This window comes from Melospiza melodia, chromosome 6, assembly GCF_035770615.1.
Source record: "Melospiza melodia melodia isolate bMelMel2 chromosome 6, bMelMel2.pri, whole genome shotgun sequence".
NCBI classification, from domain to species: Eukaryota; Metazoa; Chordata; class Aves; order Passeriformes; family Passerellidae; genus Melospiza; species Melospiza melodia.
The window spans coordinates 64,807,466-64,824,140 of record NC_086199.1 but is presented as its reverse complement, the minus strand read 5'-3'; the positions used below and the strand labels follow the sequence as shown (position 1 = coordinate 64,824,140).

At 39.7% G+C, this 16,675-nt stretch overlaps 1 protein-coding gene across 1 annotated transcript in view; it reads right to left on the bottom strand.

The window, feature by feature from the left end:
• The window catches only part of LRP5 (LDL receptor related protein 5), a 124,762-nt gene that overhangs the window by 86,214 nt on the left and 21,873 nt on the right, over nt 1–16,675 (bottom strand). The window contains exon 2 of the mRNA XM_063158758.1: nt 7,357–7,753. Within this exon, the coding sequence (XP_063014828.1) occupies nt 7,357–7,753 (397 nt within the window). The remainder of the gene's footprint in view (nt 1–7,356; nt 7,754–16,675) is intronic.

Sequence of the window (16,675 nt, the reverse complement as noted above, 5' to 3'; positions counted from 1 at the left end):
TTATTCTGATTTATTCTTGGGAAACATACACTGGCAAGGTGTCCTTAATGACCTCTGGGGCGCTGTGATCAGCTCACAGCAGCGTGTCCATGTTTCTCTCCTGCTGAGGAGCCAGAACTGGGCACAGCACTTCAAGGGTCCTTTCACCAGCTCTGAGTGGAGAGGGAGGTTCCTGATCTGATGGCAGCACTCCTGATGAAGCCCAGGAGTGCTCTTGGCTTTCTTGACAGCAAGGGCTGTCTCACAGGCAGTCCACTGACCCCAGGTCCCCTTCTTTCACAAAATGTGGTTTACTTTAGGAATGGAAAAATAGACCAAATCCCAATACATTCAACCCATTTTAAGACACACTGCAGACACTCAAAATTCAGTATCCTCACATGAAAAAGTGAGCAGAATGAACTGCTGAACTCTCCATCAGCTTGTGAGCTAGACCCAGTCATTACTCAACTACATCTACCTGAAGTTAAACCTAGATTTCTTTCTCTTTTCATAAGGAAACACTGAATGAAAACCTATTGGGACAGTCAAAAAAAATTGTATCTACACATTAGACTGACTTAATGGAAGACGGGTTGCAGCAAATGTACTGAACCACAGTAACCCAACTGTGTCAGTCAGGTGCTGGTGGCTCTCTAACCCACCCATCTCACAACTGCTCAAATGTTTAGCTCAAACCAAGGCATTTTATGTTTCTCTGTGCTGATACACTTTAACTCAATGTTTAGGGAAAGATACACACCAACTAAAGACAGGAATTTGTCAAGGCACAGAACTTAAGCATGTTCATTTGCACCCTTGTAATTTCAAACAGTAATAAACAAACCCTGAGAACACCCTCAGTAGATTAAGTGGAAAAAATCTTACTTTAGCTCATACTAATGCTTAATTTTACATGAAAAAAAAATTAAAAACATGTTTTGAGTTAAACCAAAGCAACTCATTCATGACAGAATAGTGCCAGTCCATCCAGACCAACATGTTGTATATGCCATGATCTCCACATGATGCAGCTATAAAATGCAGCCAATGACATCATCTAATCAAAGAGCTTCCACCACCTCTCTGGTGCCAGTGCATTCCTGACTTCACCCAAGAAACCACTGCAACACACACGGGCACTGTGACAACATCCTGCTGCTCCTTTTCTTCCCCCAAGAAACAGTGTAGAAATTTAGAAGAGAAGAATACAATTCCCAAATGTAATAAGACTAAATGTGTAAAGGGCAAAGAAGTATCAGCATCCGGGACTCAGGATAGGAGGAGTCACAGAAACTGCAGCAAAAGAAGAGTGCAAATAGGGGAGGGAGGTCAACAGGGTTTTTAAGGAAGTCTACACATTTCCACCTCTTTCCCATGCAGTTTTGGGGAGTAGGGGAGAAGTAAATTACTTTTTTCCCATCATCTCTGAACAGGCAGGTCTGCTCTCAAATGAAGCAAAAGGTCTTTGAACAACAGTCATATCCATGAGCAGGAAAACGGAGAAATAAGCAGAAGAGACTAATGAACTATTTAAAGCAAGACTGTCACCATCAAGGACAGTAATCTGAAAATTAGAGTAAATAAAAATTCCCACAAAAACCTCAAGTTTCTTATGCATGAGACTATTTGCAGCTATTTGGAGACACATATCAAAAGCTTTCCAAGTCCCAGAAATTACTGCCATACCAAGATACTGGATACGACTGTGAACCAATTTTACAGTTGAGTACTTTTCTTTCATTTTAAGATAATAATCATGCTACTCATATATTACAGAGTTTCAAATAACTAACCAAAAGCTTCAAAATAATTTTATACTTGCAATTAATTACTAACTAGAAACACACAGGATATAAAGTAATCTCTAGCTTTCAGGCAGCAATAAGCACGTTTCACTCAAAACCTGGGCATCTTCTGCATTTTGCCCAAGCAGCCACAAGTTAGGGTTTCTAAAAAGCACAGCCTTCTTTACTCACAGGATGTTTCTTGCTTTTCTTCGCCACCACTTGCAACAGTCACAAGTTTTTCTTCAGTATCCCCTTTCCTCTCAACTATTCCAAAGGAGACTAAGACCAGAAGATACACTGCTTAAAAGATGTCATCGTTCACCCTTATTTGTATCAGAAGCCTCAGTCGGCTGCAGCTCATACAGACCCCAATAATTCCAACCCAGCAGGCCAACATGCTTAACCTTTAGTACCTGCCATACTGCTGTGTGGGACCAAGGTCCTGCTGAACCATCAGCAAACACCAGTGCAGCTTGAAGGGCTGACATAAACACAGTTGTGAGTTACAACAGCTCCAGGTCTTGTTCATGGACTTGCTGAGACACTGAGCAAATACTGGATTAGCAACTAGGCATGTCTGAGGCTTTCAGTTTTAGACTCTGAACTGAAAGCTTTCTAATTGTGATAGCTGTCCCTTCTATATCCATTTTTTAGTAGCCCATTTGATGCATTTACCATCTAATCCTTTATTTGGTGCCAAATATACTTTAGGTCAATGACAGCCACTACTTGCAGATTTTGGCTAATTTGCCATAAGCAACCTGAGGCAATGGCTAAGCCAGGCTATGGCATACAATCCCTTAATGCTGTTCAGACATGATTAGGCTTGTTTTAATCTCTGAACTAATAGCCATTCTGCAGAATGCCAAAACAGATGATTTATTTTTAGTACTTTTTTTGCTGCATTCTAATTTGTATCTTATTTCCTTCCCCCGAAGCTTTGCTCTTCCAAAAGGAGAATATTGCTCCATAAATGAAGTCAGCTTCTGGGGTGGCCCACTGGCACCAGCACTGACTCTGCCCAACAGCCTCACACCACGCCATGGAAGACTTTTTAAGAATTAAAATGAGGGAGGAAATGTAGGCAGCAGTTTGCAGCTTTTCTTCAGTCAAACCAGTTCAAAGGTCCTCATTCTCCTCTCTCACATACACCATTCCTACAGACCCCACCAGGGTCAGCAGGCCAGCTCACGTATGGCAAACTCAACACCCCCAGTGACCACACCAAGTGATGACTGTGGTTATACCCGCACCAAAAAAAAACCACAAGACAGCACACCTTTTCTTGAGGCAAGCAATTTTTATCTTTCCCTAAAATAATGATTTCACAAACATTTCACAGATGTCTCATTTAATTCTTTTTGCTTTCAGCAAACAGAGGGGGCAGAAATTTCTCAGGCATTACTGTCTGCTGAGCAAGGCAAGCTACAGAAAATACAGCCTGGACCTGGACAGTAAGCTCACTCCAAAGGCAATACAGCATCCATCACACAAGTAATAACAAATTCAAGATTTATATTAACCAAAGTAAATATCTCTAACACATTTTAGACTTTCATTATGTGAACTAACTACTTCATTAAGCACTTAGTAAAAATCAGATATGAGGATTACAGATATGCTACAGACCCTCAGAATCAGAGCCCTGTGTAAAATGGAGAAGGTAGCAAGCACTGAGATTTTTGTGTCATAGATTTAATGACCCTTGTCAACACACATTCTAGGGTGTTCTGATCTAAGACCTTCACTACAGGACTGAGAATTAAATAATTTGTTTTGGCTACTCATTCATGCATTCTTTTGAAGACTTCTTTTCAGGAAAGTGAAGTTTGCTTGCCACAACACGTGATAAAAATTTGTTTTTCAAATACATTCCTCCTTCTTCAGACAATGTTCATGACACTTAAGTTTTTTGCATGGCATTGCAGGGAATTTGAGCTACCTCTTTTAGCTGAGCTTGAGTAAAATCTTTACATACAATAAATTCAGATTTGTTAGAAGCTGTTATCCTGAAAACATGTACATACTTATGCAGTAGCATCAAACTCAAAGTTAATAACACCAACACTACTGAATCCCCCACCAGTGGTCTACCTATCAAGAATTTACATAAATGCCAATGTTCTACAAACAATACCAAGAATTTAGACTAATGTCCTCCATTATATAAATTCAGGTTAACACACCCTACAGCAGGACCGGGATCTAAATGTTTAAAACAAAGCATCAGCAAATTTACAGAAAAATGTTTTGTACTGTCCTCTGTCTTCTTAGTTTATCCTTCATGTCAGGGAAGAGTAACTGGATTGCCACATAGTCTGCTTCCTTTAATTCCTAGAATATACAGTGAATTCAGCAAGAAAATTTTAATGTGTATGGGAAAGAATGACATTACATATTAAGCCAACTCTTGTGAATTATGATACTCTCTCAGAGTATCAGAAGACCCTGTACAATGAATTATTTTCACTGCCTCTGAGAAGAAGAGAGACTCACAGATAAGCTTTAAGTGTCCCATAGCTTGCCTTAAAAAATGAAATTTTAGGAATGCACTGAATGATTGTCAGAAAGGGGAGAGGAATCTCTCTCAGTCATAACCATGAGATAATCACTGCCTTTAAAAAAGGAAGATAGGCTGAATGTGCAAAAGATGCAACTCTCTTTAAAAATCACCACAACATCTGACTTACTACTTAGGAATCCCATCAGAACATCTGAAAAATCATACTCCTGAATGTCAATTGGAAATCACAGAAAAACAGGTTTCAAAAGGAAACTCCAGAAGTTAACTTTGCCCCTCTCCCATCCCTCTCCTAAGGCTTGGTCATTACACTTCTGGTGTTCCTGAGAGATGATGACTGTATTTTCAACATGTTCTTCTCCATTTTCTCAAACTAGTCTACGGCTTGAAGAATCACACTCAAAATGGAATAAAATCTACTTATTAGGCAAACACCACTCTGGGCATAACACCCCACTGCAAACACCCCAGCAAACAGTCCTCCATCCACCTCTGCAGAACAGCCTTACTAAGGCTAAAAGACAAGAGAAGATGCCACCATTCTGCCCAACAAAATGTCATTATCTCAAGAGAGATTAGATTTGTTTGATTTGGAGCATTCTAGACAAACCCATGTTTGGGTACTAATAGTATCAGCTAAGCATTTGCAAACTGCTTATTTGTCCCATTTTGCCTCTGGAAACCAAAGTTGATTAATGAAGTTTTCTTCCTCATTTTCTAAGCTTCCCACCCCACTTCTCTGGCAGAAACTGCTAAAAGGACAAAGTCACATCTACAGAATGGAAATTCTTCCAAAATGAAAGCAAATGACTAACCACTGACAGATTGCCTCAACCAGTTTTAACAACCCTAGTCTGAACTGCATCACATTTCATGATCCAGGAAAAAACCCCACAAACTTACTCAGGTGCTCTGATCTAATACTGTTCTGAGAATTGTAGGAACAGTATCAGCCACTTGATTTTGAAAAGACAAATAAAATCTCTTTTAACGAAAAGACAAATAAAATCTCTAATAGATAAAATACTAAATGGTTCTTTTCTCCTACTGTCACCCACTTGTCTTCCCCAGAGAATACCTGGAAAATGGAACACATGTGAGCTCAACCCCAGAGCCTGCTGTGCCAAAATCAAATGTCATGATCACCATTTCACAGATGCACCTAGGAAATATTTCAGAGATACCAGGTGAAATGAAGTGGTTGTAAAAGCAAACCTGCATGTTTTATTCCACAAATATATGTGATGTCTGATTTTTAAAATTATATTTGAAGTTTAACATATTAGTTTTTCAGGCAAACCTGTCTGATTCAACACTTAAAGAATCAGTCAAAAGGCAAGGAACTGCATCCACTTAGGAGAAGCAAACCTGGCACTGGCATTTCATGCAAAGTGCCATACCACTCTCTGTAATCCACCTCACCATGAAATACTCAATTTAACATCATATCCTCTCTTTAAGTAGGCTACTGAACTCAATATCTAATTTATCAACATTAATTAATTCTGCATAGATTACTTGCTGTCAGGGTACAACAGGATTGTGCCCTGATATGTTAATTTATTTAAAACTCTTTTATACAACAATTTGCTGTGGGGAGAATTCCTTTCACTTAAAGGCATCTGCAAGGAAGGCAGGATTAGAAGGATAAGGGCCCCTCTGGAAAAGTCCTTTGGCCCAACAAAGTCACTCCACTTCCCCTTCCACTGGTAATGGCTGTACCTTTCCAGCCATTATCTGAAGGATACAGGCAGCTCCAGCATTTGACGTGTCAACAAAACTGAGGATTTTGTTTCTTTGGGTACACACAGTTTCATTTAGCCTTTGTATGCCCTTTATGTATTAATCATAAATGTACCTGTAACACCTCGCATTCATCTGGAAAATCTTACGCAGGAAACACTGCAAAAACAACCACAGTTCCAGTCTGTGGCATGGAAGTGATGACCTGTGATCTTTAGCTGCCCTCTCTTGCCTAGTTTCCACCTTCACTGCTCACACACGTGAAGGAGGTAGTTTCTCAAGAAACTGTCCATCTTCCAGAGCAGGATAAACCACCAAATACTTTATTTTTATGGTTTATACTAAGCCCTTGCATTAACTCAGCATCATTGTCTGAGGACAGACTCGGTGAAAATATCAGTTAATACCAGATTTTCCTACAGATGAGAAACCTACCTATGTAGACCCTAGAGGAAGATAAAGTGGTCTCTGAAAAAGTATTGTGAAAATGGCAGCAGATCAGTGGCAAACCAGCCCACCTGTATGGATCCCTGCACTCTAGAGAAATGCACTTGGGTTCTCTTTCCTCATTTTATGAGGGTCCATCTAGCACAGCAAATCTTCAGTCATCACTGCAATAAATGCCAGGCCCAAAGGACACAACACCAGCACTGCTTGTGCAGAGGGAGAGCAAACAGCACATGTGAAACTCTGGGGAAGACTGAAGAGGGAGGAACCGTGCACATACACAAATATTTTTAAGAACTGAGACATGCAGCCTGCACTCTCACTGCTTCTTAACATGGTCGCTTCACAGCATTGAGAATCCACAGTTTCACCTGGATTCTTTCCCTTGCTGGCACAAACATTATTATTTAACACCATCACTTAAAAATACCCTGATTTTGTTTACCAGAGCACAGCAAGTGAGAATTCCTGTTTCAACACATGCAGAATTGCACATGTTGCTGTCTACACTAAATAGACATCACATATAAAATCAAAGTTAACTCACTAAACAAGATCACTGAGAAAATAATAAAAATAAAAAGCTTGGAAAATTAATTACTTTTCCAAAGTGCAATAGGATAAGCCAGGTAATTACACTGGTCGAATATTTGGCTTGGCACCTAAGAACCAGCTGTATTTTTCTTTTTGGCTCAAGGTCTGGGCTGCCATCTCTTGCAACAAAATATTTAAGCTCAAACATATGTTCAGTTACACATCTTGAGAAAAATACCTCAGGAAAAAGTTAAGTGAAACAAAAGGCTATGTGTTCCTTTTCATAAGTAAAAACTCAGCATAAATCACCATAGTATCCATTTAAGCCAAATTAATATTTACCCATGAGCCGGATCCAAAGCTATTGCCCTGGGCTGATCAAGGTCTTGCCAGAAGAGGACTTTTCTAGATGTTCCATTGAGATTAGCTACTTCTATCCTATTGGTCTCTGAATCCGTCCAATAAAGTTTTTTCCCAATCCAATCACACGCCAGGCCGTCCGGGGAAACCAGACCAGAAATGATGACATTCTGCACCACATTCCCAGTTTGGTTAATGTAAGTTTGCTTGATGGCTTCTTCACTCACATCTGTCCAGAAAACGATGCCTTGTGAATACTGGAAGTCGACGGCAGCAGCATCCTCTAGGCCGCTGACCACCACGGTGGACTCCAGCTTGGTGCCCCCGGCGTCCACCAGCCGGACGTCCCGCCGGTTGGCAAACAGCAGAAAGGGAGATGCTGCAGAGGGAAAACAGGGAAACACGTTAGCATTGCAGGCACCTACAGGTGTTCAAGAGCTGACTATGGCTGTGGCGCTGGAGGATTTCTTCTCCCAGGCTGGCAGGGCAGGGAGCACACAAGTGTCATCGCATCTAAAAACCTCTTCCTTTTATACGTCAGACAGGGGTGTAAAAGAGAGATGGAAGGGCAGGCCCAATTCTTTATCTAGGAGATGTGAGAAGCATCTTCCACATAGTTAGGAGTTCACATCAAGACCTTTCAACAATACCTTCAACAACCCCTTCTGTCTGTTGTTCTAACAACAGACAAATTAGAATAAGTTAAGTGTTCATAGTTTAAAAGCTTGGTTCAACCAGCTGAATTAGTAACAACACGCAGAAAGCAAGCTCTGAGGCCTTTTAGCAGCAGGCTGAAAGCCAACAGCACTAAACACAACACCCTGAAATGCTCCTACCAAGGGCCCTCCCAAACTGCAAAAACTGTGACAGAGTTTCAGAACTCCTGTCTTCTCTCCTGCACCATAGCAAGAGAAATTGAAGACAGAGTTTGAAAGCAGACAATGGCATGGGCTGGGGGTGTTTGTGAAGAATGCTGTTAGAAAGAAGCAGCAAGAGCAAAAGCACGAAGGTTTCCCAGCTTCCCCAATCTCACCCCAATTTTTCTAACTCAATCAGTGGCTGCTGGAGCTCTACACCAGTCACCTGCTGCCTCCCAGCTTCACAGGCAGCCCCTGCATCCAACATGCTGCCTCCAATGCACAGTCAGCACACAACCAATCACTTACTAGTCATGGAACAACACATAGAATACCAGCATATATTATATCTCCTATGGTTCAGGCCTGTCATATAAATACCTTCAGTTTTAATTTCAAGTTACTGTACGTAACATGTAAGAGTTACCTCTTGATATTGTCTTTCAGATTCAATTTCTCCTGCACTTTTTAAAAAAGAAGACAGTTTATACAGTGTCTGAATTGCAGGTCTGCAATGCTGGCAGCCCTGCAGATGCTATTGCCAGTCTCATGAATTCTGGCTCTGGCTACATGAGTGTGTGCCTCTGCACATCCTGACAACAGCTAACATGCTTATGTGCAGGCCAAGGACTGCAGTCAGAATATACAACTCAACTTCAGATTAACTCAAAAACATGCATAAAGATTCAGAGTTTTTATTATTATTCTCCATGGTCTTTCCCCCCCCCCCCCCCCCAACAAGCCAGGAAAGAGAGTGGTTTATTTTGCTTTTTGAAGGAAGAGTATGCTGATGCAATTTACATCACCTGGTGGTTCTAGTGAGCATCCTGGACAGCAAAGAGAACCAATTGTTATCATTAATGTTTCACTGAAGATGTAATATCTTTTTTCTCTACAATATTTAACTCAAGAAAGTTTATACAGCTTGAGGAGAATTAAGATTCTTGTTAAGAAATGATGTCTCAGTATTCCTCCTATTTAATGTTGCTGACTTGCCAAGTCCTTCTCTCAGTCATGTTTAAAAACACTAGGAATAGTATGAGGAAAATCCAACAGGTTAGTTATTGCAAACAGACAAAAAAAGTCTGAAATACCAAGTGCTTGTTTTCTTCTCTGCAGCTCACTGGTTCCCCATTGCCACGTCTGTTTTAAGCGGCACTGCATCAAACCATTTGAGCACTTGGGAAGTTTCATGTTAGAGGGCTCTAAGTCACAAATTCTTTGGATTAGAGACCTTCTCAAGTTATGCCCACCACCTCACAAAACCAGCCCCACATCCAGACAAATATCAAAGCTGCAGAAATCCTATGTAGATTTTTTTTTTTTAATATTGTCTCAAAAACATGTTTAGAGGAATCTGAATAGATGGATTTTCATCTAGAAATTTCCATGCTGAAGGCATTATTAATGCTACTACAAAGGAAAAACGAACCTGAAATATCAAGTCCAATCAACAGCAGAGGAACTCAACAGCTTCTTAACTAAAGATCAGACATGAAAAATGTCTAATCCAATCAGTATCAACATTATCCCAGCTCCCCATCCCTTTCAACAGATTTCTTCCCCACTGCTGTACTCAGTGGGGCAGCAGCAGGCAGATAAGGCATTAACTGCCGTGTTCTCTGTCACTTCTGTCCTTCAGAGACGTCCTGATTGAAGTGCAGCCACATTGTGCTGGCCATGAGCACCCAGCAGGGAAATCACACTGCCCTGCTTGCAACTCTGTCAGAACCTCACTGCACTGTACACTCCCGTAAACTGATTGATCATTGAAAATGACCAGGCTTGATCCCCTTAAAGAACAAGTAGCCCACTTCCTTTGGGAAAGACAAAAAGAAAAGGCAGAACTCTGATTCTGAAAACTTCTCTGCTCCTCCCCACTAGCCTATTTTAATAAATTTTATTTAATATATATTATAATTTAAATTTTTACTATATTTTATATTATTTAATTTTGTTTTTTAAATGATTACAGAGCCCTTTTAGAGCAATACTGGTTGGGAAAACAAACAAACAAGCAAACAAACAAAAAAAAATACCCAAACTCCAAAAAAACCCAGTGATCTGTTTCTCTACAGTAATTCTTGCCTGACGTTGCTGAAGAACGCCATTGTCTCTCTATAAATAAAAAAAAAAAAAAAAAGCAAAAGCCAGAAAAGTAATTAAATGCTCTGCTTTCACTGTCTTGTATTTATCACTTCAGGTCAGAATGTGATGGCTCATGAGCAGGCAAAGTTAGTTCTTGTAACTCTGCAGCTTGGAAATACAATTTCCAAGACGTCCCAAGTTCACAGAACTTTTCAAATTCTCAACTTTCCCAGTTCATAAGCAGTAAATCTGAAAGAGGCAGCTAAGACATCAAATGTATTTCTAGAAAGACAGATAGCATTTCATTTCATAAAACTACTAAACTCAACAATTTAGCAATTCAAAAGATATATTCATACTCTACAAAATTACAACCAAAGGAGTTTTGAAGGCATGAGATTGAGAAACAAAGCTCAAAAAGCATCCAAAAAATGGCATTGACAAAACACTTGATTTCCTGTTCCATCAATAAACCATGCCAGAGATTCAAGGTCATCCCACCCATACATGGTACAAGCTTATTTTGAATCCCACATGAAGGGATAATCAAAACTTCATTTCAAGAATATGAAGATCAATCTCCTCCTAAATCATGCTGTCTTCTCAGTCCTGAACTAGGCTTGATGGTCCACAGAACACTCTTACACTTAATGCACTTAATTATTTACTGCACAGCTCTTGACAAGGCAAAGCAAACTGGAAAGCAAGTTAACAGGAGTTTCTGAGGAGAGGGATGGGAGAGACCCAAAAAAAGCAGCAGCAACTGACTACCATTAACCTTCTAATGAGCTTATTTGTGTCACAGGTGGAAATATCCCTTCCTTGAGAAGGCACTCCATGTTTAGAAGGTTAAGAGACTCAAAAGAACACGGAATGTTATGCTCTATTTTGATCAGCAATACTCTTGACAACTGCAAATTGCTTGCAAAGGGAAACACCATTTCTATTCTGCAAAAATAGAAGAATAAACAGTGAAAGGATGAATGCTGAATGTGGAGGATAAACTGTTTATATCCAGTCTATTACCACCCAATTGAAACGACATTTTAATGTAGTTACAAAAAAAGTATTCTTTTTCAGTAAAATTAGAACAGTTCATATTTTTTCCATAATAGGAAATATTTAAAACATCTGTACATAGCTGCAGTTCACAGTCTTTGGACAAAACAAAAAAAACTCTGAAATATAACAATTTTTCAAATAAACTCTAAAGAGATAAGAGCCTGAACTACACAAAGTTACAGAATTTCTTCTTGCACCAATTCTACAATCTTACTTGGATCATGCAGTTCTTGATCAAAACCACTTCATTCTAGAAAGACATATTATTTCTGTGCAAAAAACCCACCAATTTTCCTGTGGTTTTCCTGCTAAGCAGAAAACACCCTTGACTTGACAATGCAGTATCTACACAGAAGCCTATTGTACAACTGTGTGAAAATAGAGCTTCTCATCAGTCCATTAACTGCAGAAAAGGAAACACTCCTCATCAGGCAAAGTAGGAATCAAGCAAGGGTTCAATTTCCAGCTTTGCCTTTGATCCTTCAAATGCTCATTCCTTGTCTGTGGCCATTTACTAAGTTTTAACTGTTTCACCTGCGTCAGGAAAGTTGTTTTGTGCAGACATAACTTAAGACTGGAGGATTTGTACACTTTTGTATAATTTATTTCATTCACCACTACAAACAGTATCAGTTTCTGAATTCAGTCATCAACTTCCAATGTTTTAATTGTGCCCTTTTGGAGCACTTGAATTCTACTAAGTGCTTCAGGGGTACCTGTTAGCATCAGTAAACTGATATGGCACAAACAACTAAAAAATGCACTATATGGTCTTTACTATTAGTTTCAGTAATAGCTTTCTAAAAACCAGTTTGACAGGGCTCAACATACATATTAAGACTAAGATGATCATGAATGATAATCAACAGTGTATTTGTCATCAGTTGTTGTTTTTTTGCAAAGCTGCAACACTTCTAAGAGAAGGTGAGCAACAGTTTTGAAAAGTTATATTTATACTACTGCTTCATACTTGTTGACATGCCTACATTTTGTCTCCTTCCCCTTATAGCCAAAATAGAAAGACATGAGAATACTGAGGCACATGCATGATTTCTACCCTTGAAAGCACCAGAAGCACAGAACAAACACAAATACTACGTATAGCACAGGAGAAAAGCCTAACTTACCAGCTCTTAAACTGGTTAACTAGGCTGAAGTTCATGGAAAGGTTTAACTGTGATTTTAAGAAAAGCAACTGAGGATCTTGGGAACCTGGCAGACAACATACAACAAGGGTCTCATTTTAATAAGCATACAAGCGAAAATAGCCATCCAAAATTACAGCATGTGCACCAACTTATATTTTAAATATTATTTCAAACCTTAACAAGACAATTGTAATGGAGATCTCTGTGGTTAAGCCATCTGTATGGCTGGACAGAGAGAATAACATAATTCTTGCAGCAGTCAATGTCCCAAACCACAAAAACATTTATTACCAAAGAGCAAAAAAACCCCACACACCCCTACCACAGGCATGCAAGATGGTAAAAAACAAACATGTCAAAACTTTTGCACCCAAGGCTGCACCATGTTATGGAAACTCTTAGGCAGGATATGGAATTAGCATGCATCAGCTCTCTACACTTAAAAATAGCTGCTGTGCAGAAACAAGACTGTGTAAGTATGGTCCTAAGCCATAAATTAATTGGAGAAACCACTTCTACAACAGAAAGTGATCCCTCTTGTCCAGCTCTAACTCTCTGGAGCATATGGAGGCTTAGACCTTGGATGCCATAGAATCATAGAACGGTCTGGGTTGGAAGGGACCTAAAGATCAGCTATTTTCAACTCTCCCTGCCATGGGCAGGGTGACCTTTGAATAGGTCTTTCAAAGCCTCATCCAGCCTGGCCTTGAACACTGACAGGGATGGGGCACCCACAGCTTCTCTGGGCACCCTGCTGCAGGTCTCACCACCCTCACAGTAAAGAAATTCCTGCTTAATATCCAATCTAAGCCCACTCTCTTTCAGTTTGAAGCCATTCCTCTTTATTCCATCGCTACATGTTCTCATTAAAAAGTCTCTATCCATCCTGCTTGTAGGCCCCTTCAGGTACAGCTAGGTCAACTCAATGCCTTCTTTTCTCCATGTTGAACAACCCCAATTCCCACTGCCTGTCCTTGTAGGAGTGGTCCTCCATCCCTCTAATCATCTTGGTGCCCTCCTCTGGACTCTGCAGCAGGTCAATGTCCTTCCTGTGCTGGGAAATCATCAACACCAGAAGATAAGACTGAATGTTGATCTTCCTGTCCTAACTTCCACGTACTCAACACAAGTTTCAGCCTGCCAGCTGGAGTCCTCTGAAGAACACAGGGCTATGGCTGTCATCCTCAAAACATATTATTGAAAATAAAGTGAATTCCCAGTGTAATAACTAAATTACAGAATATTCTTGTTCCAACACAGAGGTAGGTGATAGCAGTTTTAGGGCACAAGACTAAAAATAAACTCCTTGGTTTCACTGCCACACATTTCTTCCCCTTTAGCAAAGAACTTGAACAGGAATCTCAGCCCAACAATTTGTAAAACTCATTCCTCCTGCTACAAACATACCCTTCCTTCTGCTATTAATTATCTCAAAGGGCTGCAGTGAAGCCACTCATGCTCAAGTAAGGCACTTGAAGATATTCCAACAAAAGGCTCAGTGATGCACTCAGCTTTTCATTCCTGAATGGCTAAGACTTCTCTCTGTGAGCTGATCCTCTCAGTGATGGCTGGTTTATAGCACTACTTGAAGATGAAAATACACTCCCTCTCCAAATTACATCCCATTCCTCCAACCCTTCCTGTTTAATCCATTTGACAGGAATTTTGCTTTCCAAGCCATGAGGTGTTCTGGTTACCAAATAATGAGGATTCATTTCCATTTTATCTGATTTTACTCAGGAACAAGGTCTGAAATTCAGGATGAGACCACTAAGAATATCATACATCTACACACATTGTGTACAGTCAGTAATTTTTGTAAACTTTCCTCTTTACCAGCCTATATTTTAAATTATTCACATGGTCACACCAGGCATACAACAGTGTGCAGTAATCCAGTCCATGCTAATATCCCATATTATAAAACATATTTGGTAAAAGTTTTGTTTATATATGCTAAGTATTACCTTGAATACCACAAGACAGACAGGATCTCAGTGCTCAGATCTGTCTGCTACCAGGCTAAGGCAGAAGCAGAGCTGTTCATTCACTAATGTACCTACAAGAAGTTACATGGCTTTAGCCATAAACATACTTGGAAGTGGGTTATGTAAATAAATTACGCAAGTTTAAAGGACATCTGGTTTACCAGCAGCAGCAAGCTGGAAAGGGTCCACAGAAAGTATATAAAAAAGGTTTAAGTGGGTTTAGAAAACATATGAAGCTTGTTCTCATCAAGAAGAGGAGCTGGGAAAGCTGTGAGATAAAAATATAGTAAAACAGACCAACAGCAAACACTTTTACAATAGGCTGAAGTTCAGTTTTTCTCAGCCAGTGTAGAAAGGACACACTGAAGGAACTGGATCAGGTTAGGCTTTTGTGGCTTTCATTGATGGGGAAGAGAATGCAGACACAATGCAGAGAGGAACATGCTCTGAAGATACTGGAGCACACTACAGAAGCCACAAAATTGCTTGCAAAAGGTGAATTTTAATAGCAGTTGGATAACCATTCCTTAGGTATGGTTTTTGTACAGTCAATTCCTGCCTCAAGAAAGCAGTTTCTTTTATGTGTCTTGAAATCAAAAACTAATTTTAAAAAAATTTAAAAAAATAAAATTAAAAATAGTTCAGTGGGCTGCACTCCCTATACTGCTTCCCTGAAAATCTTTATTAAGGGGGTCTGGGATTGATTGTGTTTATGCCAGGTTTCACACAAAATAGTTTTGAACTTCCTAGTAACTCACATCACTCTTTCTGTTGCCCTCCCAAAAGAGATGAATTTAGTAGCTTTATCAAATAGTAATGTTAAAATATTGTTAAATAAACTTTGAGCTACTTTTGTTTTATTTTTTAAATAAACAAGCAGCAAGTCTTAAGGGATCTCGTTATATTTTTCACATTGCATAGGGTTCCCATACACACAATAATGACAGGGTTTTAGGAGGATGAGAGTTACTTCAGACCACTGGTTTTGTTTGGCAGCCTAATTTTTAAATAATAATGTTAGCAGTAACAACAAAATATAGCCCTGATTATATACCATTTCATTTCCACTGGCCAAAATTAGTTCATTTCCCTTGGTCAAGAGATGCCAAAGTATGTCCCTGAAGGGCATGCTCTGAACAAGTCCATCAAAGGTGTTCTAAATTATGAAATTTAGGATTTGTTCTACTTAGCTGGGTGGCAATTAAATATTTTTAAAATACCCAACAACATGCTTTGAATTTATTCATTATTCTTCTGTCCTGATATATCACCTACTTCAAGTAAAAAAAATTCACATGTCAAAAAAGCCAAGTTAGTGAATTTAGTGTGTGTAATTCAGTGCACTTCCATCTCTGCAGCTCCTGGAAGCAACCTCCATGTGTTCAATGCCACGTTTATGTGGACACATCATTTTAAAGGAGTGTTTCTCAAACTCTCTCTCTTTTCCCAAGACCACCCATTAAGCACACCACACAAATGCCTCTCGTGGTGCACCAGGCAATGGCTCTCTCAGACTGCCCTTAGTACTGCTGTAGCAAATACTGACATTGGTTACATAGGACAGCATATTTCATCTTCTAGCACAGCTTTAGCAGCTGGAAAGGATAGCCAAGCCCATGTGAGCTGACAACACTACAAGGACCACCAAGCCGCATACAGAACATATTTAAAGATCCACTGAAAAACTAAACAAAACCTAAAATATCAGCAGTGATTTGGGGACACATCAACTTACAATGAGATACTCATCAGATAAGACTTGCAAACACTTTAAACATTTAGAGAAGAACATGATTCACTAGATCATTAAGCAATTTTTATTCGGTCTGTATTGTTAGAGGAAATTTCTAAACATTGTTACAAAACTGGTTCTTGGCAATCTCTCTCTGTGCTATGCACAACTGGTGTTCAGCCAAACAGTTTGGAGGATTGCAGCCTCATGCAATCCCGACTAGCTAATGTTAAGCAGATAAAATCTCTGCAGTCAGAACCCCCACATCTTCCTGACCTCAGGAAAGTTCTCACCTGAGCTTTTCACAGAGGTTAAAATATACATGAGATTTTCCCAAAGCAGCATGCTCTTCTCTACCACTTGTTTGTTCTTCTGAGGCTTCTGCTGCAATTTGCTATTCAAGAACCACAACACACGTGATAGCTT